We start from the raw sequence: 26495 nt of genomic DNA on the forward strand, positions 1-26495 counted from the left end.
TGGAATTCTGTGATCTCCCAATACTTCCAAAGGTTCACAGATGAACCTGAAAGTCATCAGAGAAAGAGGCATAGGGTGTCTAAGTCAGCTGCTGCATACTGCCAATGATAACTTACAAGAAATGGCTTATAAGGAACCATGAATGGTGGCAAAAGGAGGTGGGCTGGTTCTGTATCCAAAGACTGAGAAAGAATTGGGTAGCCTAGTGCTTTTTTTTATCTGAAAAATCATTAAAAGAATCAGAGAAAAGTCTTCAGCATAGGTAGGACATTCTCTGTGGAGGATTTAGGGAAAACTTTGGGCATGGAGATGTCTGGGTGGAGACAAAGACAAATCCCAGAGTAAAGAGTGGACACATTGACGTGGGTAAAGGTGTGTGGCTGGAGTTGTGTGTCTCCAGGCCCTTTCAGGACATCTCCAGCCATGCACCTTCACCTGGACCAATGTCTCCACTCTGCCCTCTGGACTTTGGTCTTGTCTCCAAACCCTCCCAGACAGCTTCAGCCTTGCCACTCCACATGTACATTGTATCCCCTTCATTTTCCATTCCACTGTATTTGTCTTTCTTATTAGAATGTAAACTCCTAGAGGGCAGAGACTATCTTTCTTTTAGCTTATAATGCATTTGTATTCTCACTACCTATTACATAGTACTGGTACATAGTAAACACTTAATAAATGTCTCTATGTCTGTCCTGTGAAGCACATAAAAGGTTGGAAAAGATTTCAGAGGCCATCCAGCACAACTCTACCAATTTTGGCTGTTTCTCTCTCTCTCTCTCTCTCTCTCTCTCTCTCTCTCTCTCTCTCTCTCTCTCTCTCTCTCTCTCTCTCTCCCCCTCCCTCTCTCTCTCTCCCTCTCTCTCTCCTCCATCTTCCTAATCAATTTTGTCTATTTGAACTGGACCAAAACTGAAGACCAGAGAAGGGAAATGATTTGCCTTAGGTTCCTTAGTAAGTTAGAGACAGTTTCAGAATTAGGACCTAGATCTCCAGACTCCAGGTCAGTTCTCCTTTCATTGCAACAGAGCTGTCTTTGGGGACTCAAACTCACTAACAAAACTTATTACGTGATCTACTAAGAAGAAAAAAGCTACAACCAAACACTAGATTTGGAATCAAATGACTTAACTTCAAATCTTAACTCTGATACTCTATGGATGACCCTGAGAAAGTTTCTTAACTTCCCAGATGCTGAGTTTAATCATCTATCACAGGAGGGGCTTAGACTACTGAGGGTCCTTCCAGTTCTAGAACCATGATCTCATGGAAAGTTCCTTCAGGATGTAAGAGACTTATTTCACCTCCCAGTGTACCAGTGTGTAAGCTCTGAGTGCTGGTCAGAGGAGATAAAAAAAGAGGTTAGAATAGATGCCTCTTTCTTCCCTCCTTTGGTCAGTGCCCTTTCCAGGTCATTCATTCATTCTAAAGAAAACCAGCAGCTAGGTGGTGCAGTGGACAGAGCACTGGCCCTGGAGTCAGGAGGACCTGAGTTCAAATGTACCCTTAAACCCTTAATAATTTTTTAACTGTGTGGCCTTGGGCAAGTCACTTAAGCCCATTGCTTTACCAACTGCCCTCCAAAAAAAAAAACAAACACAAAAAAAGAAAACCAACATTTAGAAGGATATTATTCAAAGGATCAGATGGGACTGAAGTTTAGATATCTATAAACTATAACAAAGCCATAGACTCATAAAGGGAATCTATGCCACCTGGGCAACACAGAAACCCTCTTTCCAACACTCCCCCCATATCTGCTTGAATAGGTGTTAGTAGGAAGAATGCTGATTTTGGAACTGGAAAACCTGGGCTCAAATTCCACTCCTGATGATCCATATACCATCGGGCAAATCATATCATTTCTCTGGGCCTCAACTTCCTCATCTGGAAAAAGTTCCCTTCCAGCTCTAGATGTGTGATCTTATGTCTTCCAATAATGGGGATCCATTCACTACAAAGGCACTTGGTTCCTTTGTGGGTTAGATGTTGTATTTAAGATACACTTGCTTCTGTTGTTTTGATTTGTCTTTCCATGCAAAGCTCCTCGGGTTTTTTCCTTAAAGAGCTATGAAGATAAAAGTACTTGTCACACATGGCTACTCTCTGGATAATTGGAGAGATCATGCACTCATTATATTCTCTTACACTATCTGAATATACCCAAGTCTTTTGAAGCAACTCATATTTCTTATTCACTTACTATGGGCTTTCCCAGTGGAAGAGACTAAATCTATAACACACTTTGCAAAAGAATTCAGGGAAGCCTCAAGATCTGGAGCTCCCATTTGTCACACTACTCCATATCCTCACCACTAGTCAAAAGAAGACTTGCCACTCTGTGGTCCAAGTTCCTATAAATAATATGTATCAGAAATAAGGATTTGATTCCAAGACAGTATTAAAATCCATCAACACTTTACTGATAGCATATCCCTTCTCCCATGTTCCACCAATAAAATCAGTAAAATGCACAGAATTTTGGAGAGAATATAACCATCTCAAGAATGTCTTTAGGGAACAGATAGTTGAGAATGTATCCCTTCACAGGAATGTCTAGAAATTCTCTTCAGCAAATAGAATGAATATCCGGAGGTGGAACCTTCTTGAGTACCAATCATTTGGAGAAAATGTATGAAATAAATATGAAATAAAATGAATTTAAAATAAATGGGAATTTGAGCTACCTAGAATCTATCCATTGAAAAAGCTTTATTCGTTGCCTTCTCCTCACACTCATTAACTGAAGGCTGTTTTTTCAGGTGATGGCAATTTCCATGAATACAACATATTTTGCATATTGTCAACACCTGTATTTTTGCAGAAAGCTCAGACTGATTGATGGTCACTCATGATGTCTCAATGGTAAAAAGAACCAGTCCAACTACCAAACTCCAGGACTGTCTCCATTAAGCGAACTCATCTCAAAAATGGAAAGACACCTTGGTTTCATCTACTTTTGGATCCAAAGCTTTTGATACTCAAGATAAGAGAGGATCTGATGCCAGAGAATGTCATGTATGTATTTTGTAGGAGATGTGCCCACATCCCTTAGCACTTCAGAGAGAATCTTCTCCGTAAATTTTAGGTTTTACAATCTGAGATCTTAGATTAATGAAATCTCAATGTGTACTTTAGAATTGAAAAGGACCTTGGTGATGACTTGATCCAACTTGAGTTGAGTCCCTGCTTCCCATTTCTGTTCCCTTTTACAAGTTGTATGACTTTGAATGAGCTAAAAGAAAGAAAAGTAAATACATATATACTTTGATCCTGAGATTCCACTGTTAAGGCATCATGAGAAGATCACTGGACCTGGAATCAGAAGACCTGATATGTGTGTTACCTTATTGTGTCACTTGACCTTTGCCTCAATTTCCTCAACCATAAATAAAGTTAAAAAAAACACCTACCTACCTAGAATTATTCTGAGGATCAAATGTTAAGTATTTATCATTGTGCTTGGCATACAGTAGGCACTTAATAATTGCTTAAGTCCTTGTTTTCTTTCACAAGGAGGTCAATGACAGAAAAGAAAATTTCATCCACAAATACACCAAAATATTGACGGCAGCTCAAATTTTTTAAAAAAGAACTAGGAAACAACAAAAATTCCTGTTGATTGGGAAATGTTTAAACAAGTTGTGGTAAATGAATGCAAGTGTATTACTGTGCTGTTAGACATAGTGAATATGATGAATGCAGAAAAGCATGGAAAGACATAATGATGCAAATTAAAGTAAGCAGAGTTGCACAAACAACAGACACAATGAGTATAGTGATGGGAATGGAAAGAACACAGTAAGTCAGTCAAAATAAAATGCTGCAAAATTCTGATGACCAAGTTTCAGTCCAAGGAAGAGATACAAAAAGGCAGCACCTCTCCTTGTATTCTTACAGAAGTGGAGGGTGAAGAACTTGGAAAATGTCATGTAAGGTCAGAATTTCTCAGTGTATTGGTATGATTTTCCTCTTCTTTTTTCCCCATGTCATTATGAATTGATCTTGGGGAGGGTAGGTATCATCTATACTGGAAAATATAGATGAATATAAAAACAGTAATAAAATTTTACTTGAAAAGTTTTAAAATTATAGATGAGAATTATTATTATTATTATCATCATCATCATCATCATCATCATCACTACTACTACCCATCTCTACCCCAAGCAACTCCTCATTCTGCTATCCTTTAAATCACCTGCTCTCCCAGATCTCTGGACCTGAGTGGGGCCCAGACCTCACCTCTCTGCCAGTCCTCGTTTGGTCAATCCTGAGATGACAATTGGATCGAAAGGCTCCTCGGTCCCTGAGATAGTTATACCCAGTGGGCCCCCGTACCTCTTCAACTCCACTGTGTAAATGATGGCGCCTGTTGTTTCCTGTTCATCTGAAATGAGAAGAGGGAGGGAAGCTCTAGAGAAATAGACTCATTGGGAGGAGGTGATGAGGGAGGTGGAGATAGGAAGGAGGGGGGAAGGCAGTCAGTTTTGGAAGCAGAAATTTCAGGCACATAATGAATGCTGACCTTGAAAGAGGACATCTGTCCTCTTGCTGAATTGGGAATCAAAGGAAAGGTGTCATAGCTCTATAACTGGGGGGGGGGGGGTTGACACAGTAGGTGTGCCAGCTGCTGAAGGTTTCTTTATCAGCCACTATAAAGTAGCAGTTGGCTCTGGAGTCAGGGAACCTGGGTTCAAATCCTCTCTCTCATTTCTTGTGTGACCTTGGAAAAGTCACTTAACATTTTAGGGTTCTGTTTCCTTAAATATAAAAAGAGGGGGTTTGACTCAATGGCTTGTGAGGTTCCTTCCAGGTCTATGATGCCAGATGAATATAGTTACTACTCAGAATGTATTGTATTTAGTTGAAACATTTGAAAAACCCTATATAATTCATTGAGTTAAATTGAATCAATTTGTCAAAAAAAGAAAAAATATATTTGCACAATTTTAGAATAACTTTTTTCTTTGTACCTTTGATGCCCATTATAGAATAGTATACATACTAGGTGCTTAATAAATGCTTTCTGATTGATTGACAGATACCCTAACTTTTTTTTCTTTTTTCCTGTTTGCATACATTCTGGTCATCATACTCATCTCTCCTCATTGCAACTTTGGATTCAGCTCTAGGATTACCTGAATGATAACCAATGCTCTGTCATTCCATGTATACCATTCCTTCTCCCATAATTAATGAATTAATGAATGCATGTATGTTAGAATGTAAGTCCTCCACTGAGTGGTGGTTGTCTTGCTTGCTTACTGGTGCTTAACACAGTGCCTGGCCCACATGTTCACTTAATGTAATGCTTCATCTATTTATAAATCAATCTGTTCTGATTCTATGATATTGTATCTTTAGCTCTTCTGAAACTCTCCAAACCCCAAGCCCTCCCCATGATCAGCCAGACTGTGGAAGCTGTTTGGCAGAAATAACACCAATTCATAGAAGTTCAGACCAAACTAGGTCCCTCTAAACTTTATATACAGTGAATTTTCCTTCAGAGACCAAGGAGGAAATAGTTCACTTGCATGTGTGTATGTGTATGTAACATTGAATCTACCCAGGCATCACCTAGCTGACATACCAAGACCCCTGTCAAAGCTCTGGGCACATTTGTGACCTGCGATCAGGGCCAGAGACTAGAATGCTTTAGGGAACAATTGCTTACCTGAGTTGTCCTCATCCTTCCTAATCTTCAGTTTCACCAGGTCTTCACATTGCCTCAGAATCTGCACAGCATCCTCCATGGAGCAGTTGTCCAGTCGGATGTTGTCAATGGCCAGCAGCTTGTCCCCTGGCTCCAGTGTACCTGTCCTGATGGGGAAGAAAAGGTCGATATGAAGGGAGCAAGGACATGGGAGCTGGTCATCCTTCCTCCTGTCCCTGGGGCCCCAGTACACTAACCTGTGTGCCACGCTTCCCTTCTTGATGTCAGAGATAATCAATGGCTCTCCAGGCTTCCTGCTTGCAGCTAGGGTTGGGGTGTAAGGAAGAGAGGAAAGTAGAATGGATCAGGCTTCTTCAGTCTACTACAAGAAAATCAGAAGCTATAAAGAGAACGGTCATTCTAAAGGGAAAAAAAAAAAAACAAGTGAAAGCATCCCTGGTCAAGATGGCATTCTCTTCTACAGCTTCCTGACCTTTCATTCTAAAGGGTTGACCTTTAATGTTGGTCTTCATGGTATGATTTTTTAAATATTTTATTTGAATTTTACAATTTTCCCCCAATCTTACTTCCCTCCCCCACCCCCCACCCCCACAGAAGGCAATCTATCACTCTTTATTTTGTTTTCATGTTGTACATTAATCCAAATTGAGTGTGATGAGAGAGAAATCACATCCTTAAGGAAGAAACAAAAGGCATAAGAGATAACAAGATCAGACAATAAGATACCTGTTTTTTTCCCTAAATTAAAGGGAATAGTCCTTGAACTTTGTTCAAACTCCACAGTTCTTTATCTGGATACAGATGGTATTCTTCATTGCAGACAGCCCAAAATTGTCCCTGGTTGTTGCATGGATGGAACATGCAAGTCCATTAAGGTTGAATATCACCCTCATGATATGATTTTTTTTTTAGGTTTTTGCAAGGCAAATGGGGTTAAGTGGCTTGCCCAAGGCCACACAGCTAGGTAATTATTAAGTGTCTGAGACTGGATTTGAACCCAGGTACTCCTGACTCCAGGGCCAGTGCTTTATCCACTATGCCACCTAGCCACCCCTCACGGTATGATTTTTGAGGGTATTAGAAAGGCTTTCCTGGTTCCTATATTTTCTCCCAACTCCTGCCTGGTGACTGAAATTCTAACATTAAAACGTTTTGTTTTAATTTACTTTTTTTTTACAGTGAACTTAACAATGCAACAGTCACAGACATTTTAAGATATACAAAAAAAAACCCCAAGAGAGATGAGTATTTAAAAAATAATTTTTCCTAGGTCTAATTGCAGAGAGCAAGCCTTAAAGGCCCAAAGGCTATAAGTGAAGATTTTCAGTGAAAACTCCAGAAATTATATTTAATTAAAAAAACAGATGATTAAAAATAATATTGACTATCTTAAGTCACTTTGAAAAGGAGATATACACAAGCACTGGAATTTTAGAAAGTTGTCTTTGAGTCTGATGATCTGAATCCAACTGGGAGACTAATTATATCAAAACAAGAGTCATTAAAAATGTTGATAGGTGCTATAATCATCATGACTAGATGCATTCTCATGTGGTATTTGAAAGAAAAGAGAACTTTTCAAGACCTTCATACAATACTATTCACTTTGCTGTTGTAAAAACCATAGGAGGAAGCTTTTAGGGAATCCCCCAAAGATAAGCATCAAGCACTACTCTGGCAAAAGTACCTTGGGACAGCTTTTGGCTAACCATAGAAGGACCTGATAAGAGTGGGACTCAACTCTTTTCAATAACATGAATTCTTTGGGCAATCTGGTGAAGCCTATGAACCCCTTTTCAGAATACAGTTCTCAAATATACAACAAAACCCATAGGATTACAAAGGAAATCAATCATAATAAATACATATATATTTATATAGAAATATGTATCTGTGCATAAATGAATGGGGGTAAAAGTGAAGTTTATATATGAAGTGTATGTATGTATGTATTATATGAAGTATCTGTGTGATTTCACACACACATACATACGGGCAAGTCCTTATATCCAAGTTTAAGAGCTCCTGTGTTAAAAGATACCTAAATGGTTCAATGGATAGAACTTGGAGTCAGAAAAATCTAAGTTAAAAAAAAAAATCTTACTTCACACTTATTAGCTATGCAATTCTGGGCACTTAATCTCTCTGGGCATTTAATTGGTTTCCTAATCTGTAAATGAGAACAAAAATGGTAACTACCCCCACAGTATTGTTGTGAGGATTATCATATAAAGCATGTAGTAAATCTTAAAATGCTCTATAAATGCTATTAGCTCTCTCTCTCTCTCTCTCTCTCTCTCTCTATATATATATATATATATATATATATAATTGGAATAGTAAGAAAAGAAAAAAATCACATCATACCATCAGATTATGTCAGTCATCTATCATCTCATCTCATAATACCATACCATAATATACATTTTTATTATTATTATTACTATTATTATTTTATTATTATTATTGCTCTTGTTTTCAGACAGCATCTTGGTGGTCCATATAGCAGAAATTGAAGAAAAGTGTCTAGAAAGCAAAAGGCTATACAGATTTCTGATTCCCCTAATCAGCAACTGAAAGCAAAAGAGCAAAAGGATGAGGCGATAGGAAGTAACACAAAAAATAACAAAAGCAATTTAACATCCATCACAAGACTCCAAAGGTTTGAGCTGCAAAAGTGAGGAAGAACTGTCAAAGAAGGAGGATGTAGAAAAATTCTGGTTATCTCTATGGTTAAATGAACAAAAGAATGAACATTTATCAAGTGTTTAATGTGCAAAGCACTATGTATAACTAAGCTTTGGGAATATAAAGAGAAAAGTCAGACAGTCTTTGCTTCCCAGGAGTTCCTATTCTAATGGTGAACACAAGACCAAGGGAAGTTTCATCTACAAACAAGATGGAAAAGTCTAGTACTTAGGAGGAAGCTACAAAGCAGATGATAATGCTTCTTCTTTACTGTCATTTCCACTGGTAAAATTAGATCAGTTTTTGATGTTGAGCCATTGGACAGCGCCAAGGACTTTAGTGATAAGAGCTTTCTTTTCTGGGTGTTTTAATAGCTGTATTGTGCCAGGCTGCACTGCTGTTCCCAAGACAGTTGGGGTCAGGATCCTGGGCTGTCTTCATTAAGGTTGAAAGAACAACAAAATGAACAACACAACAAAAATGAAGGTTGGATGAAATGGCAAACAGAATGTGGGGATCCTGTCAATATAATGAAAGAGAGAACGGTTGCATCTAGTAAGGTAACCAAAATTCCAGCTTCTCTGCAAAATGGAAGAAGATGGGACTATATAAGAAACATTTTTGTCAAAATGTTTCACAGTAGTACATTAATTACTAGCAAAGTACTTTACCCATTTCTTATCAATCTCATGCCAGATCCCACCTTTCCCAAACACAAGGTATGAATGTATTTATTACTAAAAGATGAGATTAGTGATCTCTCCAATTAGAAACTGTATACATGCTGTTATACTTTTTATATATAGTTTTTACAGCATGTATCACTAAATTAATTTATAAGCACTTATAAACAAATAATTTATTCTCTGAGAAGTCAAAAAGAGCAGGCCAAAAAGTTCCAGGCAGATAAAGAACAATTTATCAACTTGGTAGTTATTAAGTAAGCTGCTCCAAAATGATATAATGTTTGTGCTGCCTTTGATGATTATCTCAAAGTCTTTGACTCAATTCTGTACTCATGGCTTATTCATGTACTGCGGATATTATGAAAACACAATAATGTCAAGAATAATTGGTAAACAGAGCATTTTGTTCATGCACACAGTTTGGTCTTTTTGTGATTCCGCTTAGGCTTAAAGTCATTATTATCTTTCCTAAATGGAACTAAGCACAGTTTCCAAAACAATGCACTAACCACTTCTTGTACATGGATGATGTCAAGCTATATAACTTTACAGAAAAACACATTAAGCAGTGCTTTCTTCTTATAGAAACTCTGCAGTGCTATAAAGTACCATTTGGACTTGGTAAATGTATACTTCTTAATGTATGAAGATTTAGGCTTGACTTAAGATTCTGAACTTGAATTCAGAAATTATACTGAGCCAATGAATAAAGGTGATACCTAAAAATATCTTGGACTCTTCCAGTCAAGTTTCAATAAACATAAAAATATCAATGGAAAGGTTGTGTCTGAATATGTTAAGAGACTTATCAGTATCCTGAAAACAAAATTGTGAAGTAAAGAACAGGTTTAAGCCAATTAACATGTATATAATATGTCTTTATATACTATTCCAGAAGAATAGGTTACAATAATAGGTTACAAAGTAGCCTAGACAAAACCTCCAAAAAGAAGGAAAAGGACTGCTAACCATTCTTAGACTACAAGAAAAACAAATAAAAAAACTCACAAAAATACTTTTGGAACAAATAGATATCATTTCACCAATAAACAATAAAAGTCAATGAATCGTCTATACCATTGGATATGTTGAATGAAACCAAAAAGTGATTTCCCTTTATATGAAATCTTTGAAACTGTCAGGTTTTATGAATGGGATCCATTTGCATGGGTAACATCTTCTTGATGTTACTTGATGAACTTGACCAACAATATGTTGTCAATGAAACATCAATCAAATGACTGAAGCATGCATCTGTGTTTGTGGAAACAGAGGGTAAATATAATGGTAAGTCATAACATGATCGCTGTCAGAAAGTATTGAAGAATTAAACTTATGGAATCCAGATTCAGTTGCTTATGTTAGGAAATGGTAGAATTTGTGTAAAACAATGCTATAGGCTACAAAAAATAAACATCTAACAAAAGTCTAGCAAGATACATTAGAAGTGAAGATGGTGGCGTGGAGGCAGGAATTCCCAGATGTTCTCTTCAAGAACACTCTAAATATCTTAAAATTATGACTCTGACCAAATTCTAGAGTGGCAGAACCCATAGAAAGATAAAGTGAAACAATTTATTGAGCCCAAGATAACTTGAGAGATCCACAGGAAGTCTCTGTTCCACTAGGTTGGAAGGGACAGCAGTGCAACTAGGGTTATGCCAAGCCAGGGCAAATGAGTTCCAGCCATGGACCATCTGGGTCCTTGGGAATGCCTGGGTTTGAGGAAGCTGGGGCAGTTTCCAGAATTCCAAACTTAGGAATCACCAAGGACAACTTGGAAGGTCAGAAGGAAAACCCTGACAGAGTGAGCACAGAGCCCAGTGCAGCCCTTGGTGCAGCCCTGGCCAGGAACCCAAAGCAGACCTGTGGAGTCACCCAGCAGGGAACCACACTGCTTCTAGAATGCTCAGCCTACTGACATTAAGGAGATGGGGAGAGATTGTTGAGGTCTCTATGCTATCCCTGGGACAGGACTCTGTTGCCTTGTATATACTCAGATTCTGTTCAGTCTGGGGCCACCTATTGCCATAGTGGAGCAGGGACCCTCCTTACAGATCCAGGGCAGAGGGGAATGCTTGTGGTCATCCACAGACTAGAGCACAGGCAGGAGAGCAGTCAGAGCCTTTCATAAAACCTTGAAGAAATTGAAGTCCTTGGGGGGTGGGGTGTCTCCAAAAACACTCAAAAACTTGGAAAGTACATTAAAACCAGATCATAGATTGGGGAGATGAGTAAACAAAAAAAATCTGACTATGGATAATTACTTCGGTGCCATGGCGGATCAAAACACACACTCAGAAGATGACAAAGTCAAAGTTTCTACATCCAAAACCTCAAGAAAAATAAGAATTGGTCTTAGACTATGGAAGAACTCAAAAGAGATGTTGAAAATCAATTAAGGGAGGGAGAGGAAAAATTGGGAAGAGAACTCAGAGTGATGTGGGAAAATCATGAAAACCAAGTCAGCAGTTTGGTCAAGGGGATACCAAAAATTACCAAAGAAAGCAATGTCTTAAAAACCAGTTTAGGTCAAATAGAAAAAGCAGTCCAAAAAAATCAATGAGGAGAAGAATGCCTTAAAAAGCAGAACTGACCAGATGGAAAAGGAAATAAGAAAACTCTTTGAAAAAAAAATAACTCCTTCAAATGTAGAATGGAGCTAAAGGAAGCTGATGAATTTGTGAGAAATCAAGAAACAATAAAACAAAACCAAAAGAATGAAAAACTAAAAGAAAATGTGAAATGTCTCATTGGATAAACAACTGCCCTGGAAGAGAGATCCAAGAGATATAATTTTAAAATTACTGAGCTACTTGAAAACTATGACCAGGAAAAGAGCCTAGACTTCATTTTTAAAGAATTTTTCCTAGGCAATTTGCCCTGACATCCTAAAAATAGAGGGTAAGATAGAAATTGAGGGAATCTACCAATTACCTCCTAAAAAGATTCCCCCTCCCCCCAGAAAAACTTCTTGGGATTATTATAGCCAAGTCAAATAGTCAAGTCAACAAGAAAATATTACAAGCAGCCAGAAAGAAGCAATACAAATATCATGGTGCTACAGTCAGGATTACACAGGACTTAGCAGCATCTACACTAAGGGCTTGTATAGCTTGGAATATGATATTCCAGAAGGCAAAAGAGCTTGGATTCTAATAAAAAATCAACTACCCAGTAAAACTGAACATCCTCTTTAGGGGAAAAGATGGACACTCAATGAAATAGGGGAATTTCAAACTTTCCTATTGAAACAAAACAACCAGAGCTGAACAGAAAGTTTGATCACCAAGTATAGGACTCAGGTGAAGCATAGAGAGAGGGTGAACTGGAAGGACAAATTAGGAGAGATTTAATAATGTTGACCTCCTGGTATTCCTGCAAGGAAAAATTATACTAATAACTCATATGAAGCTTCTCATTTATTAGAGGAGTTAGAAAGAGTATACATAAGACAAGGCACAGGAGTGAGCTGAATATGATGGTCTAATATAAAGATGGAGTCAATGGGTGAAAAAGGAATGTACAGGGGGAAAAGGAAAGGAGAGGTAGTATGGGCTAAGACATTTCATGTAAAAGAGTCAAGGAAATGTTTTTGGAATGGAATGGAAGGGGGGAAGGTGTGGGGGAATGAGTGAGTCTTCATTCTCCTTGAAAATGGCTCAGAGAAGAAACAACATACACATTCAATAGGTTTAGAAATCTATTTTACCCTAGAGGAAAAAGGAGAGGAAGGAGATGGGAGAAAGGAGAAAGGGGGAGGAGATGAGAGGGATAGAGGAGAGGAAAGACCACAGGAGTGCTAGTCAAATACAATACCCTTCTTTTGCAAGGTGGTAGGATTGGGTGGCTTGCTCAGGGTCACACAACTGGGTAATTGTTGGGTTCAGGTCCTTCTAGTTCCAGGGCTGGTGCTCTGTCCACTGAGCCACTTGACCACCCCACAACATACTTTTGAGGACAGACAAAGTGAAAGGAGAGGGAGAATAGAATAAATGGGAGTGGGGAGGAGTAGAGTGAAGGAAATACAGTTAGCAATAGCAACTGTGGGAAAAAAATGTTGAAGTAACTTCTCTGAAGGACTTCTGTTGGAGAATGTGATCCATCCCAGATTCAGGGCTGATAATTCTGAACACAGACTGAAGTACATTTTTTTCCTCTTTTTCTCTCACTGTATTTTTCGTGAGGTTTCTCTATCTTTGTGGGGGGGGGTAGGGGAGTTATGTTTACTTTTTACAACAAAACTATTGTAGTAATATGTAAATAAATAAATTTTTAAAAAGATACATCAGAACTCACTGTCCTTCATGGATCATCATTTGACAAATAAGCACACTACAAATACAGATCTCTAAATAATGATAGAGGACTCAATCAATAAAGGGTACTGAATCTGAACCATTATCACAGATTGAAATGTTGTTTGCATTCAAACATAACATTGATCCACAAAAATTTTTCTTGGAAAGACTTGCATGAACTGATGCTGAGTGAAGTGAGCAGAACCAGAAGAACATTATACACATGAACAGCAACATTGTGTGATGATCAACTGTGATGCATTTACTCATCTCAGCAGTAAAGCAGTACAATAATCAAAGACAATTCTAAAAGACTTGTGATGGAAAATACCATCCACATCCAGAGAAGGAAATAAAGAGTCTGAATGTAGACCAAAGGTTATTATTTTCAATTTTTTTTAGTTTTGCTAGGCAGTGGGGTTAAGTGGCTTACCCAAGGCCACAGAGCTACATAATTATTAAGTGTCTGAGACTGGATTTGAACCCAGGTACTCCTGACTCCAGGGCCAGTGCTTTATCCACTGCACCACCTAGCCACCCCTTTCAATAGGCTTTTATAGGGAAGGGACTATAGCTATCACCAAAGTAGTCAAATCTGTCTAACAAGGACACTGGGCATTGCTTCTCTGAATTCTCCATGCTACCTTGAAACATCCCACAGTTTTAGAATTATTAAGGGGAGAGAGTTGTGTTTCTTTTCCACTGCATGTTAATTATATGTTGAGAAAGTAGTGATTTAAAAACCAATTTAAAAGTTCCCAGATGTGCAAACATTTAGTAATCGATAGTTCTACAATCCATAATTGCTCTATTACCTTTAAAGCTAATATTGCAGATGAGATTTGGGAAAGGAGTAATAAAGGGTAGGTAAAAGAATTGTATTACAGTGGAAAGAAGGTCAAATTAAGGTTCTTTCTGATGTTGCCAAGTTATATGACTTTCAGCAAATTAATCTTCTCATCACTTTCTTTCACTGTAAAAATGAAGGATTTCTTTTAGTTAAAGAGGAAATTGGGGTTAAGTGACTTGCCCAGGGTCACACAGCTATTAAGTGTCTGATGCATTTGAACTCAGGTCTTCCTGACTCCAGGGCTTTGTTCTATCTACTGCACCCAATGCCCCCCAAAATGAAGGATTTCAAATAGATGATCTCTAACACTCCTCATAGCTCTGATATTCCATATTCCAAGGTATCTCACAGCTATAAAATTCAATGTCCTAAGGGACTTTCCAGCCCTGACCATCTATTAGTCTATGATTCTCAAACTGTTCCATTATGCTAAGACAGCTGACACAGTAAATAGAATACTGGGTCTAGAGACAAAAAATCTGAATTCAAATCCAGTGTCAAACATTTCCTGAATATGTGATTCTGGGCAAGTCACCTAGCCTGTTTGCCTTGGTTTTTCAATTTTAAAATGGGAATACAAATAATAATGCCTACCTCCCAAGATTGTTGTGAGGAACAGTTAAGAGATATTATTTGTGTAGTGCTTGATACATTTCCTGAGGTGTTAAGTGAGATGCTTATTTCCTTTATGCTTTTTTTTTTATGCTGAAGTCAGGAAAAGATAACAGAATATCATGCGTAATAGACAGAATAGGTGCATAGAATAAAGCCTTATTCATATGGAGTTGACTGATTAGAGATTTGAGATTCATTCTAGGAGGATAATTTCATTTTGAGCCAGGAGCTCTTAACTTTTTTGTAGGCTTTAAACCCCTTTGAAAGTCAATTATAGTGAAAAGCAATAATCAAAGTATTTTTTTTAATCCAGCAACCAAGTTCAAGGTCTCCTTGGGAAAAACTGTTATTCTGCTGTCTTTGGGAGGAAAAGAAGTTTACTAAGAAAATCCATAATAGAAGGTTAATTCTATGATATGTATAATCTCCTAAAGAACATAAAAGCATTTTCAAATATAATGATCACTATTTGCAGATAAGGAATCATAAAGCTTATTAAAAATTAATTCTTTCTCCTCATTAAAATAGATCCAACTACCATTCTATGATGGCGGAATGGCCATACATTTCTTTTTTATTCTATTGACTGATATGTGACCTCAAGTAAGTCACTCCATTACTCAGACTCAAGACTTTCTTATCAATAAATTGGGTTGAACAATTTCTGTCCTAACAATGATAATAAAATGTAATCTATAATGCTCTACTTGTAAGGAGAAAGGACCAAGTGATGGACATCATGGTTACTTTGTGGTTTCCAGAATACCCACTTTATTTTTTTCTTGACATATATATATTTCCAACTCTAGATAGTTTTCAATAATCATTCTTTTGTAAGGTTTTGAGTTTTATATTTTTCTCCCTCCTTCCCTTCCTCCTTCCCTGACAGAAATCAATCTAATATAAATTATATGTATATAATTATGTTAAACCTATACCATATTAATCATGTTGTAGCACACCCATTTAAAAAGGGCAATGGGAATCTATAGAATGAAGTGAGAGGTGGAAACCATAGGATGAACCAGGGGTCCCAGAAAGGAAGTTAATGTTATGAATGGGGGAGCTGCCAATTTATTCATTCATTCATTAGTTTGTTTGTTTATTCATTCATTCATTTGTTTGCTTATTTGTTTGTTTGTTTATTTATTCATTCATTTATTTGTTTGTTTATTTTAGGTTTTTGCAAGGCAAATGGGGTTAAGTGGCTTGCCCAAGGCCACTCAGCTAGGTAATTATTAAGTGTCTGAGGCCGGATTTGAACCCAGGTACTCCTGACTCCAGGGCTGGTGTTTTATCCACTATGCCACCTAGCTGCCCCATGAGCTGTCAATTTAAAAGGAATATTTGATGGCATGACAAGTAGCCAGACTCTGGAGGAGGGAGTCAGAGAAAGCACCACCACCCTGGTCCTAATCTTCAGAGGTCTTTGTTTGAGTACACAAACTTTGCTTAGGTATTAGAGGGCACAACCTGTAGATTCTGTTCAAACATTTTGTTATTGGTCTTGGAGCAACAGATTGTGGTTTCCCCTTAGACAATGGAACTTCAAATATCAGTATCATGTCAAGAAATCTTGGAGGATGCTCATACTTTTATTTGGGAGACAGCCCTTAACCGAGTAGAAACAACACATTTTTAAGAAATGTGGAAATATGGGGAAAAGACATTCATTTCATTTCCATCTTTTTTCTGGGTCATTGGCTTCAGCTCTCCATGTCATAGGTCTCTTCCATACTGCCAGCTGTCCCTCTCATTACACTGGTTTCCTCTTCCAAAATCATATTCTTTTCCTTCTAACAATTCAAACTTTTTCTAACAATTCAAACTTTTCCCTGAGAGATTCCTCTCCTATTACTCTCCCCGCTCCTGTAGGAGCTCCATCAGTGAGCGTGATAGGTTCACTTACTTATGTCCAGGCTTCTGGGGAGGCAGGGGTGGGAAGATATAGTTTCTCTTTCTTTCTTTCTTTCTTTCTTTCTTTCTTTCTTTCTTTCTTTCTTTCTTTCTTTCTTTCTTTCTTTCTTTTTTTGCAAGGCAAATGGGGTTAAGTGGCTTGCCCAAGGCCATACAGCTAAGTAATTATTAAGTGTCTGAGGCTGGATTTGAACTCAGGTACTCTTGACTCCAGGGCCAGTGCTCTATCCACTGTGCCACCTAGCTGCCCTGAAGATATAGTTTCTAAAATTAAAGACAGCATCTTTCCATGGAAGTGTCACTTAAAACCTTTTATTTATGCTTTTACCAAGCATTCTCATATTCTGCGTTCTGTTGGATTTGTAGCCACATAATGCAACCACTTACTGGATTAAAAACTCCATGAGGGCAGGGATCATGATGACTTTTATCTTTGTATACTCCACTGTGCCTTTCACAGACTCTTGTATATAATTTCTATATATAGTTACTAAATCAAACTCAGTTATATTTTAGAAACAATCATAAATCAGTACTTGTTAAGAGGGGAGAAAGTCATACTTGAGGAATGTGTGGGTTGGCAGGATGGTGGTGGACAGACCAAAGATGAACAATGCCACCATTTACTCTTTCTAAATTGCTTCCCAGCTCATCACCCCATCCTATTTGAGATCTGGATGCCCTCTGAATGGCACCATGATGGATGAAGGAATTCCAAAGGCCAATCTGTTTGGGGACTTTAATTGGAAGCCTAGTGTCAGCAACAGAGAAATTATTTTCCTCAGAGGAGTTACATACCACAATTCATTTGCACCAATGATTCTGTGGGTACAGAAGTATCTCTTTATTGATTGAGATAAAGCATTTGGCTGAAATGTAATTAAGGCAAATACTCTAAAACCCGACTCACAAAAGTAAACATTTCTAAGAGAGAGTGAGAACAATTCTTCTGAGCCAGGAGGATGACAAAGGATTCACTTCACAAACAAAGAGGAGAATTGGATTGGCAACTGATGACATCTATACCAAAGGTGGTATTCAGATTGAATCTTAGTGGCATGGACCACTTGGTTCTACCACATCCTTCCACCTGCTCATACCTGTGAACATTGTCACTTCACCTAATAGAATTGGCACTGTAGTATTTCCCCACCTATCCCATCCCCCTCTTTATCATGTTGATGACTCCAGAAATGGTCTTAGAAGGAACCTTAAAGAACATTTTACAGAAGGATGCCCTCAGTTTACAGAAAATAAAAAAAAACCGTCCACAGAGGGTGAAATGAGTTGGCCAAGGTTTTAGAGGGTAGGCTTTATTCCCAGATTTGTCTATTCCAAATCCAGAGTTTTTACCCCACACCATATGGCTTCCCTTTCAAGTCATGCCATGTAGATTCTTCCAGAATTATTTTTTCATCTATTCCCAAGTAAACATGTAGCATCATAGAAAGAGGACTCATTTTAGAATTTAAAGATCTCAGATAGAAGACCCTTTCTTTTTTCCTTACAATTCTCAGGATCTCCCCACCACTATAAAATAAAAGGACTGGTGAAAAAAAAAAAAGGGACCTCAAAAATCCTGTCCCTACTAACCTGTATCTAGGCAATTCTGTCCTCAATGGGGCTGTAGAGGTTTTGCAAAGGGAGTGGCTTGTTTTGACCACTGCATTGCAAAAGATGACTCTGGCATCTGTGTGGAGGGTGATTTGCAGAAGAAAGAAACTGGAAATAGGGTTACAATTATGGAAGGCTTTCATGATGCTCTAGACAAGAGGGGATGAAAGCCTGAACTAGGATTGTGACCAGTGTGAGTAGAGCAGAGAAATATTATGGATATAAAATCAATTAATAATTAATATAACAATAAAAATAATAATGTAATAATAAAACAGTTGAAAATAAAATTGGCAACTAGTTAGATATAGAGAGGGAGAGAGAGGAATCTAAGTTAAGATCTCATTTGATCCTTACAACAACCTAGGGAAATAGGTGCTGCTATGAGTCCCATTTGGATAGACTGAGACAGAAAGAGGTTAAGTGACTTGCCCAGAATAATACAGCTAGTAAACTTCTGAGACCAGATTTGGACTTTGGCCTGACTTGGGCTTTGTGGTCCCATCTAGCTGCTTCAAAGGGTCAAAGGTATTGGAGAGATTTTAATTCTAAGATGCTATCCACACAAAGGAAGAAGTTAGGAGGAAGGTAGTTTTTGAAGGGAAGACCATGACTACAGATTCAGATAGGTTAAAAAGAAAATGGCACAGTGCAATGAAGATTTCCTGTGGAATTAGAAGATCTGAGTTCAAATCCTCTTTGGGTCTCTGTCTCTTCATTTGAAAAACAAGGAGCTTTGAGCTTATGAGTCTCCTTATTGGATCTAAAAAAGCAAAGAAATCTTGGAGGATGCTCATACTTTTATTTGGGAGACAGCCCTTAACAGAGTAGAAACAACCCATTTTTTAAGAAATGTGGAAATATGGGGAAAAAAGACATTCATTTCTAGAAACATAAATCCTTATAATCACACATGGTAGGCAACAACCTGATACTGGAGGAAGAGATAGAAAAACTACAAAAATCAAACTCAAATATAAAAGCATTGTAACCTGGGGCTACTTAAGTCAGTGCTCATCTCAGCAGTAAATCCTAGTTCAATCACTGAAGTGCCTAACAAATGACTAGGAGTTCTTCAGAAAAAAAATGTTTCATTATGGTCAATATCCTCTGCAATTAATGATGATGATGACGACAACTAACAGTTAAACAGCTCTTTTTATATGCCTGCATTTTGCTAAGTGCTTTATAATTATGATCTCATTTGATCCCCAATAATAGTAGGAAGATAGATAGATTATTATCCCCATTTTACAGTTGAGGAGACTTGAGGAAAAGAGAGGTCAAGTGACTCATCCAGGGTCACACAGTTGGTAAATGTTTGAAACTAGATTTGAGCTCAGGTCTTCCTGACTGCAAAGTCTATCACTCCATCTATTGTGTCACATAGCTATTCTAATGATGATTTATGAAGTTTGTTTCAACTCTATGGAATGAAATGTCACTGTCCTTGTGCATTAAGGTGAACCCACATTCCGAATGTCATCTTTAATAAGCGAATCTCATAACTGGTCCTTGGCTCCTCTGACCCATGAAATCTGAATGAGGAAAACAAACTCCTCTATCTGATCAGTCATTCCTCTGGCTCAGAGTGAAGTTAATAAATTTTCTGCAGACTGGATATTGACTCTGAGATATAATGGGGAGATCATTTGATTTTGTCAGAGTTCTGCTGCTTGAACCAAGTCAGGAAATGGGGAGGGGGAGGAGGGCTGCTACATGGAAGGTAGCCCAATTCCATTGCAAGACTTTTCTAAGGCCTAGGGATACTCTAGGTCAACCTGGGTAGGACCCATGAACTTTTGTTTTAATATTTTGATTACCACATTTAATATGATTTGTTTTACTCTTCCATCTTATGTTTTTAATTTTCTGCATTTAAAAATATCCTGAGAAAGGTTTATTAGGCTTCAGCAGGCTGTCAATGAGATCCATGATATGAAAAAGGTTAAAAACCCTTGCATCACAGGAAAAGCTATTAGCAGCTGAGGGGGGGCAGGGTATGGACCTGGGAATAGACTCCTTCAGAAGGTATTGTTTGAGCTGAGTCTTGAAAAAAGCCAGAAATTCTAAAAGAGAACATTCTAGGCACCATGCCTTGGCCTGTCAGACCAAAGACACAGATTATGGGAGAAGGAGAGTTCATTCATTCATTCATTCATTCAAACATACATACATACATACATTTATTTTAAGAATCTAGTGAGGATTAAGTGCTGACTTAGGCACTGGAAAAAAATAAAAATATTGGATGGTCCCTATCGTTGCGGAGTTTACATAAGGCAGGTTGTACCCAGGAGAACTGAAAGAAATAAGGAGATTAGGAAAGACAGCAAGTTTCCAACAAGAAACAGGGTTGGGGGCAAGCCAGGGAAGGGACTGAATCTCTCCTCTTCCTCCTGCCTCCCGAATTGCCACATCCTAGTCCTGCCATTGCTGCTGCACCTGGAGTGCAGCACCTCTCTGCTTTCCTGAATCCAATGAAGTCTTTCCCTTTCCTTTGATAAAACAGGAGGTAGGGGACTTGCTTTCTGTGTGAGTTCATAGTCTCTAAGGAGGAAAAAAATCAATCAAGGGACAAGCTTAAGAGTTTTTAATGCAAGTTTGGGGACAGGTTTGAAGGGATTTCTTTTTCTCCCTTTCTACTGAAAATAATAAATGATTTAACTCATCAAAACCCTAAGAAATTTAAAATGGTCCTTCAAGGATATTACCAATACTTTAAGAAATATTACTTTTCAACATCATGGCTGGTCAGGGCAGAGAATAAATGAGCAAACGAAGGCAGTGGAAGGGGAAGGGGAAAGGAAAGAAGTAGAGAGAAATACCTAGTGAGAAGGGAAGAGATATAGGCTTAGGGAGAGGAAAGAGAAAAGAGAGAGACTAAAATAGAGAGAGGCAGATACATGAGACAAAAAAAGGAAAAATGAAAGAAAAGAAGAGGGGACAATAGAGGGAGAGAGGTAGAGTGAAAGAAAGAGAGAGGTAAAGGAAAAAAAAATACCGGGAGATGAAAGGAGGTTGAGATTCTGGAGTAAATTCTCTTTTTTATATTCTGATGAACATCCACAATCTTCCAAGTGGATTGTCATTCCTGTCTATTGAAATTCTAATTTGCTGATTGTTTTTCTGGCAGTTTTCCAACTTCTTTTTATCCCTGAATCTTTCAGAAGTTTTGAATGAGATAACTAAAGAATCCTTTCAAGAAGCTAGATTTAGTCTTTTGAAAAGAGGTAACTGACTCCAGTTTATATCAAACCACTTCTGTAGGGAAAAAAGGATAAGTGATACTCACAACTTATGGTTATCCCCAGCTCTACACCTCTCTTCTTGGGTAGCTTTACATGAAATGTGCCACTACTTGGGATAACTGATTCTGGAAAACAAAGACACAGATGCATCTATGTGTCAGAACAATTTGAATGCTCATTAAAAATCATTTGGGACCAGTGTTGACCTCTGCTAGTAAGATCCCTTTATCCCTTCTATTCAATATTTCAGCCTTTGGGTGTGAGGACTCTGAAAATAGAATGTAGGAGTCATAAACTATTTCCATCTCCTTTCCTTCAATCCCATCCAATACCAATCCCATCCCAAATCCAGTGAATCTGAACTGGATATTCTAGATCCTTCTCCCAAGTTGTCTGACCTACATTGACACTGCTATAGATCTACAGATATAATACTACTAGAATCACCCATAACTAATTGAAAATTTCCTCCACCTTAACTCCAGCTAGTGACCATCCTGTCTTTGCTTACAGACCACTATAAAAACCATTCATTTTATCACTGGACAAATCTGATTACTAGGAAGTTTAAGCTAAAATCTGTCTCCCTGTCATTCTTTTTCTGCACCTAATCATCTTGGTTCCATCTTTTGTAACTACATAGATAAAAATGCTCCCACTACCATATTTTAAGACAGGAACCAGACTTTACCAAGAAGTTTTATCTTCTCTAGTCAAATAATTCTTCCCTCTTGTAGTTTTCAGATTCCTCACTTTCCTTCTAATATTTCCTTTTCTTATGGTATATATAGCCTTGCACTTTTTGTTCATTTAGGGTTAGGAAAGCAACTGCCAGTAATACTGGGACAATTAATATTCATAAGAAGATTAATGGTAAACACATGGGCTTTATTTCTTTGTCAATATCTTTTTCAGAATATAGTCTTAGAGCAGGACATACTAATCAGAAAACATGACACCAGTGAAGAGCACAGTGGGGCAACATTATATGGTTAGCCTAAGATGGATTTAGTTTTTTTAAAAAGTTAAGTATCTACCTCACACAATAGCTGATACTGAAACTGTGGGCAACTAAAATCCCTAAATCCTTTTTTCCACATGAATTGTTATCAAACCATATTTCTGACCTTCTATGATTGAACAAATTGATTTCTTGAGCCCAAATGTAGGAGTTTACATTTATTCTGACTAAATTTCAGTTTATTGTTTTGGAGTCCATCTTTCTAAAAATCTCAGAATCAAAGAATTTCAGAAGGGAAGAAGGATTTCAGTAGCCATTTAATTTAATTCATAAGTCTCAAAGAATCTCCTTTTACATACCTAAAAAGTGACCACCCAGTCTCTCTCTGAAAATTTCCAATGATGGATAATCTATTATTGTGTGGCCACCCATTTAGCTCCTTGATCACTTTCAAGATTAGGAAGTTTTTGCTTATAATCTATCATCCTTTCTCATATATTCTCTCTAATTGTTGTCATTTGCATATATGGCATATTCTCTGAAGGAGGGGAAACTTTGGGTTTACCCCACTCTAGATTCATGGAGAATATACCACATTCTTTGTGGGAAGAAATTCGTATTTTAGTCAAACTGTTCTGTTCATTGTCTCTGTACAGGACATTCTATCTTCCATCTGTATGCCTTACAAAGATAATGCTCCTTACTTCATATTCATCTCTTGGAATCCTTAACTACTTTCAGATCTCAGCTCCAACACCGCTTATCCTGATAGTCCTCCTCTCCCCATTGCTAATCTTCTCCTTGTACTTCATATAAAATAAACTTTGCATTTATCTGTATATGCGCTGTTTCCTACTTAAGTAGACTATAAGTTGCTTGAGGAAAGACTATTTAATTTTGTTTTTGTATCTCCATATCTAGAACAATACATGATACATAGTAAATACATATAAATTTTTGCTAAATGAATGAATGAAAGTTGGAGTATTAGAGAGCTCAAAGGTCCTTCAAGGTTCACCTATAGGTAAGGCCCTCATCTACTCCCTCAAGATATTTACAGGTATACTAACATGCAGGCTAGTGACCCCTCTGTGGCCATAAGATGGCCCACCGTTTCCTAGTTATCAAGTGATCCCAAGGGAACTGAGCTGACACGGAATCTACCCAGCCTAATAATAACCACTCAGAGGCCTCACCAGCTGTTAGGTTAAGAGGCTATATTAAGCCCTGGAAGGCTGGGGTCTAGAATGCTATGAGCATCAAGAATGTATCTTCAACTCAAGGGAGAGCACCACCCCAAGAGGATGACAGTATGATTTGGCATGGCTCTTCAACAGATAAGATGTTCAACACCTCTTTTTCTAACACTCCCTTTTGTACAGAAATGGTCTTATTTTATGTAACAGAGTAGAACTATAAATACTCCTTTGGGCTAGACAGCTAGATGGCTCAGTGGCTAGAAAGCTAGACCTGAAGTCAGGAAGACCTAAGTTCAAATCTAACTTCAGATACTTCCTCACTTTGTAACCCTTGAAAATCATTTAACCTCTCTTCACCTCAGTTTTCTTATCTGTCAAATGGAGATAATAACAGTACCTTCCACATAAGGTTGTTGTGAGGATGAAGTGAGAAAATATTTGTGTAGCAATTAGCACACACACTGCCTGAAAGATAGTAGGCACTAAATAATGCTTATTCTCCCCATTCCTGCCATTTTCTTAGATCAGTTCACATTTATTTCTAATGTACTTTCACATTCATTATTACTAGGGAGTTAGACAGGCAGAATTTGCTTATCCCTAATTTACAGATGAGGAAAGTTAAGTTCAAAGAGATTTTGTGATATGTCCAAAGTCAACTGGATAGCAAGTAACAGAGCTAGAAACTAGAATGTAGTTTTCTTAGCTACTCTTTTATTATTTTTTTTTATTATACCATGGTCTCCTTTTGGGGAATACCTGAGAGCACTTTTGGAGGCATCATGGAATGAGGAAAAGGAAAATTGTATCCTCCTTCTGAATTCTAATCTAGTAGGCCTACTTTTGGAAGCATGCTTAAAGTATAAAGGGTCTGGTTACCTGCTACATCAAACTCAATCTCTAGGGAGACTTTGTTTGAGAGAGCTGCATCCCGCAGGAGCTGGTTGGTTTCCTCCATGGTGCCATCTTCCGTGGCAATGCTGTTGATGGACAGTACTCTGTCTCCAACCTGCAGCAGGCCACATCTGGAATCCCAAAGAGAAGGATGGGGGCATTCAGGGTTGGGGAAAAGGAGAGTAGGGAAGGGGGGAGACAAAGAACATGGGATGGGATCAACTTTTCACAGCTGGAAAAGACTCAAGAGGTCCTTCCATTCCAACCCCATATTGTGACTAGGATCCAGCTGAAGTCCAGGAAGGGGCCTTTATGGGGGCAAAATATAGGTACACAACCATGCAGAATATGGACGAGAGTTGGATTGAGAAGTCAGGACTCCCACATCCCAGCCCAGGGCTTTCTCCAACTATGGGCTCCTAAGACAACATTTCAGTCCATAAAAAGTTACTGAGAAAGAATGTACAATGAGGATAATAAGAACATTTAGTCATAAATCAAATTTGGTTTTGACTCTCAAGAGCACATAACTCTGTGGGGCAATGAAACCCAGAGACAAATACAAAGCATAAGAATTTGACAACTACCCAAGACAGATATGGACCTTAACTGGAATTCAGAGGGGCAAGTAACCACTGTGAGCTGAGAAGGTTAGTGAAAATTCATACACTTGGACTGGGTATAATAAAATAATAATGATGATGATGATGATGATGATGATAATAATAAATTAATAATAATAGCCAGTATTAGGGTTATCAGAAGCAGAATTAGAATTAGGATATCATTTGGTATTACAATAAGTTTGTGGGATCAGTGATAATATCTGCATTTTTTAAAGTTTTTTTTTTGCAAGGCAAATGGGGTTAAGTGGCTTGCCCAAGGCCACATGGCTAGGTAATTATTAAGTGTCTGAGACCGGATTTGAACCCAGGTACTCCTGACTCCAGGGCTGGTGCTTTATTCACTGCACCACCTAGCTGCCCCGATAATATCTACATTTTACAGATGAGAAAATTGAGGTTGGGATAGATGAAGTGACTTGCCCAGGGTTACATAGCTAAAAAAGTATCTAAGGTGGAATTTGAATTCAGAACTTCCTGATTTCAATCTGAGCAATCTAGTCACCACCCCATTTAATTAATGGCCTTTAGAACTTGAAGGATCAATAAGAATTCAATTCAAATGGGGAAGAGGGAAATTTGGGAAAGGCAAAAATGTGAGTGAAAATTCAGAGGTATTATGAAAGATCAAAGGATAACAGATTTAGAATGAGAAGGGAGGCCATTAAGCCAACCTTGCTCGTTTTCTAGGAAATTGATATTCAGAATATCTAGAGAGCTCCCCCAGGAACCCAGGGAGGCCCCAGGTCCTCTGACTCCAGAATAATTTCTCTTCTTACTGTTCCATGCTAGCTTTTATCAAAATACGTTAGGAAGAAGTTGAAAAGATAGTGTGGAGAAAAGTCATCTTATTCACATTTAGATAATTCCCATTGGCTTATATCTCTACTTTGATTGATGATAAGTTTTGTCTTGATACACAGTTAACAACTGCAGTTGGGATGATGTCAGTCAAATAACATTTATTAAATGCCTACTATGAGCCAGCTTTGTACTAAGTGCTGAGGATGCAAAAAAAAAAAAACAGTTGTCATTCTCAAGGAGTCACAGTCTAATAGCTGGTAGTGGGCAATCAGTCCTGATGATCTTCCCTCAAAGACTAGACGATTTCTCAAGCAGAGAACATTTCCAGATTAAATGGCCTCTGAAATTCTTCAACCATAAGACTTGATTGGAACAGGACAAATGCTGATGTCAAAGGTTGACTAGACCCATCAGG

General features: G+C 38.0%; 1 protein-coding gene across 1 annotated transcript in view; it reads right to left on the reverse strand.

Moving 5' to 3' along the window:
- GRIP2 (glutamate receptor interacting protein 2) overlaps nucleotides 1-26495 on the reverse strand; it is a 180648-nt gene that overhangs the window by 47349 nt on the left and 106804 nt on the right. Inside the window, exons 13-17 of the mRNA XM_074196104.1 lie at nucleotides 24639-24784; nucleotides 21644-21724; nucleotides 5914-5980; nucleotides 5678-5823; nucleotides 4246-4390 (exon numbers count right to left, since the gene is read on the reverse strand). Of these exons, the coding sequence (XP_074052205.1) occupies nucleotides 4246-4390; nucleotides 5678-5823; nucleotides 5914-5980; nucleotides 21644-21724; nucleotides 24639-24784 (585 nt within the window). The remainder of the gene's footprint in view (nucleotides 1-4245; nucleotides 4391-5677; nucleotides 5824-5913; nucleotides 5981-21643; nucleotides 21725-24638; nucleotides 24785-26495) is intronic.

The sequence above is a fragment of the Macrotis lagotis genome, chromosome 8 (genome assembly GCF_037893015.1).
Source record: "Macrotis lagotis isolate mMagLag1 chromosome 8, bilby.v1.9.chrom.fasta, whole genome shotgun sequence".
Lineage (NCBI taxonomy): Eukaryota > Metazoa > Chordata > Mammalia > Peramelemorphia > Peramelidae > Macrotis > Macrotis lagotis.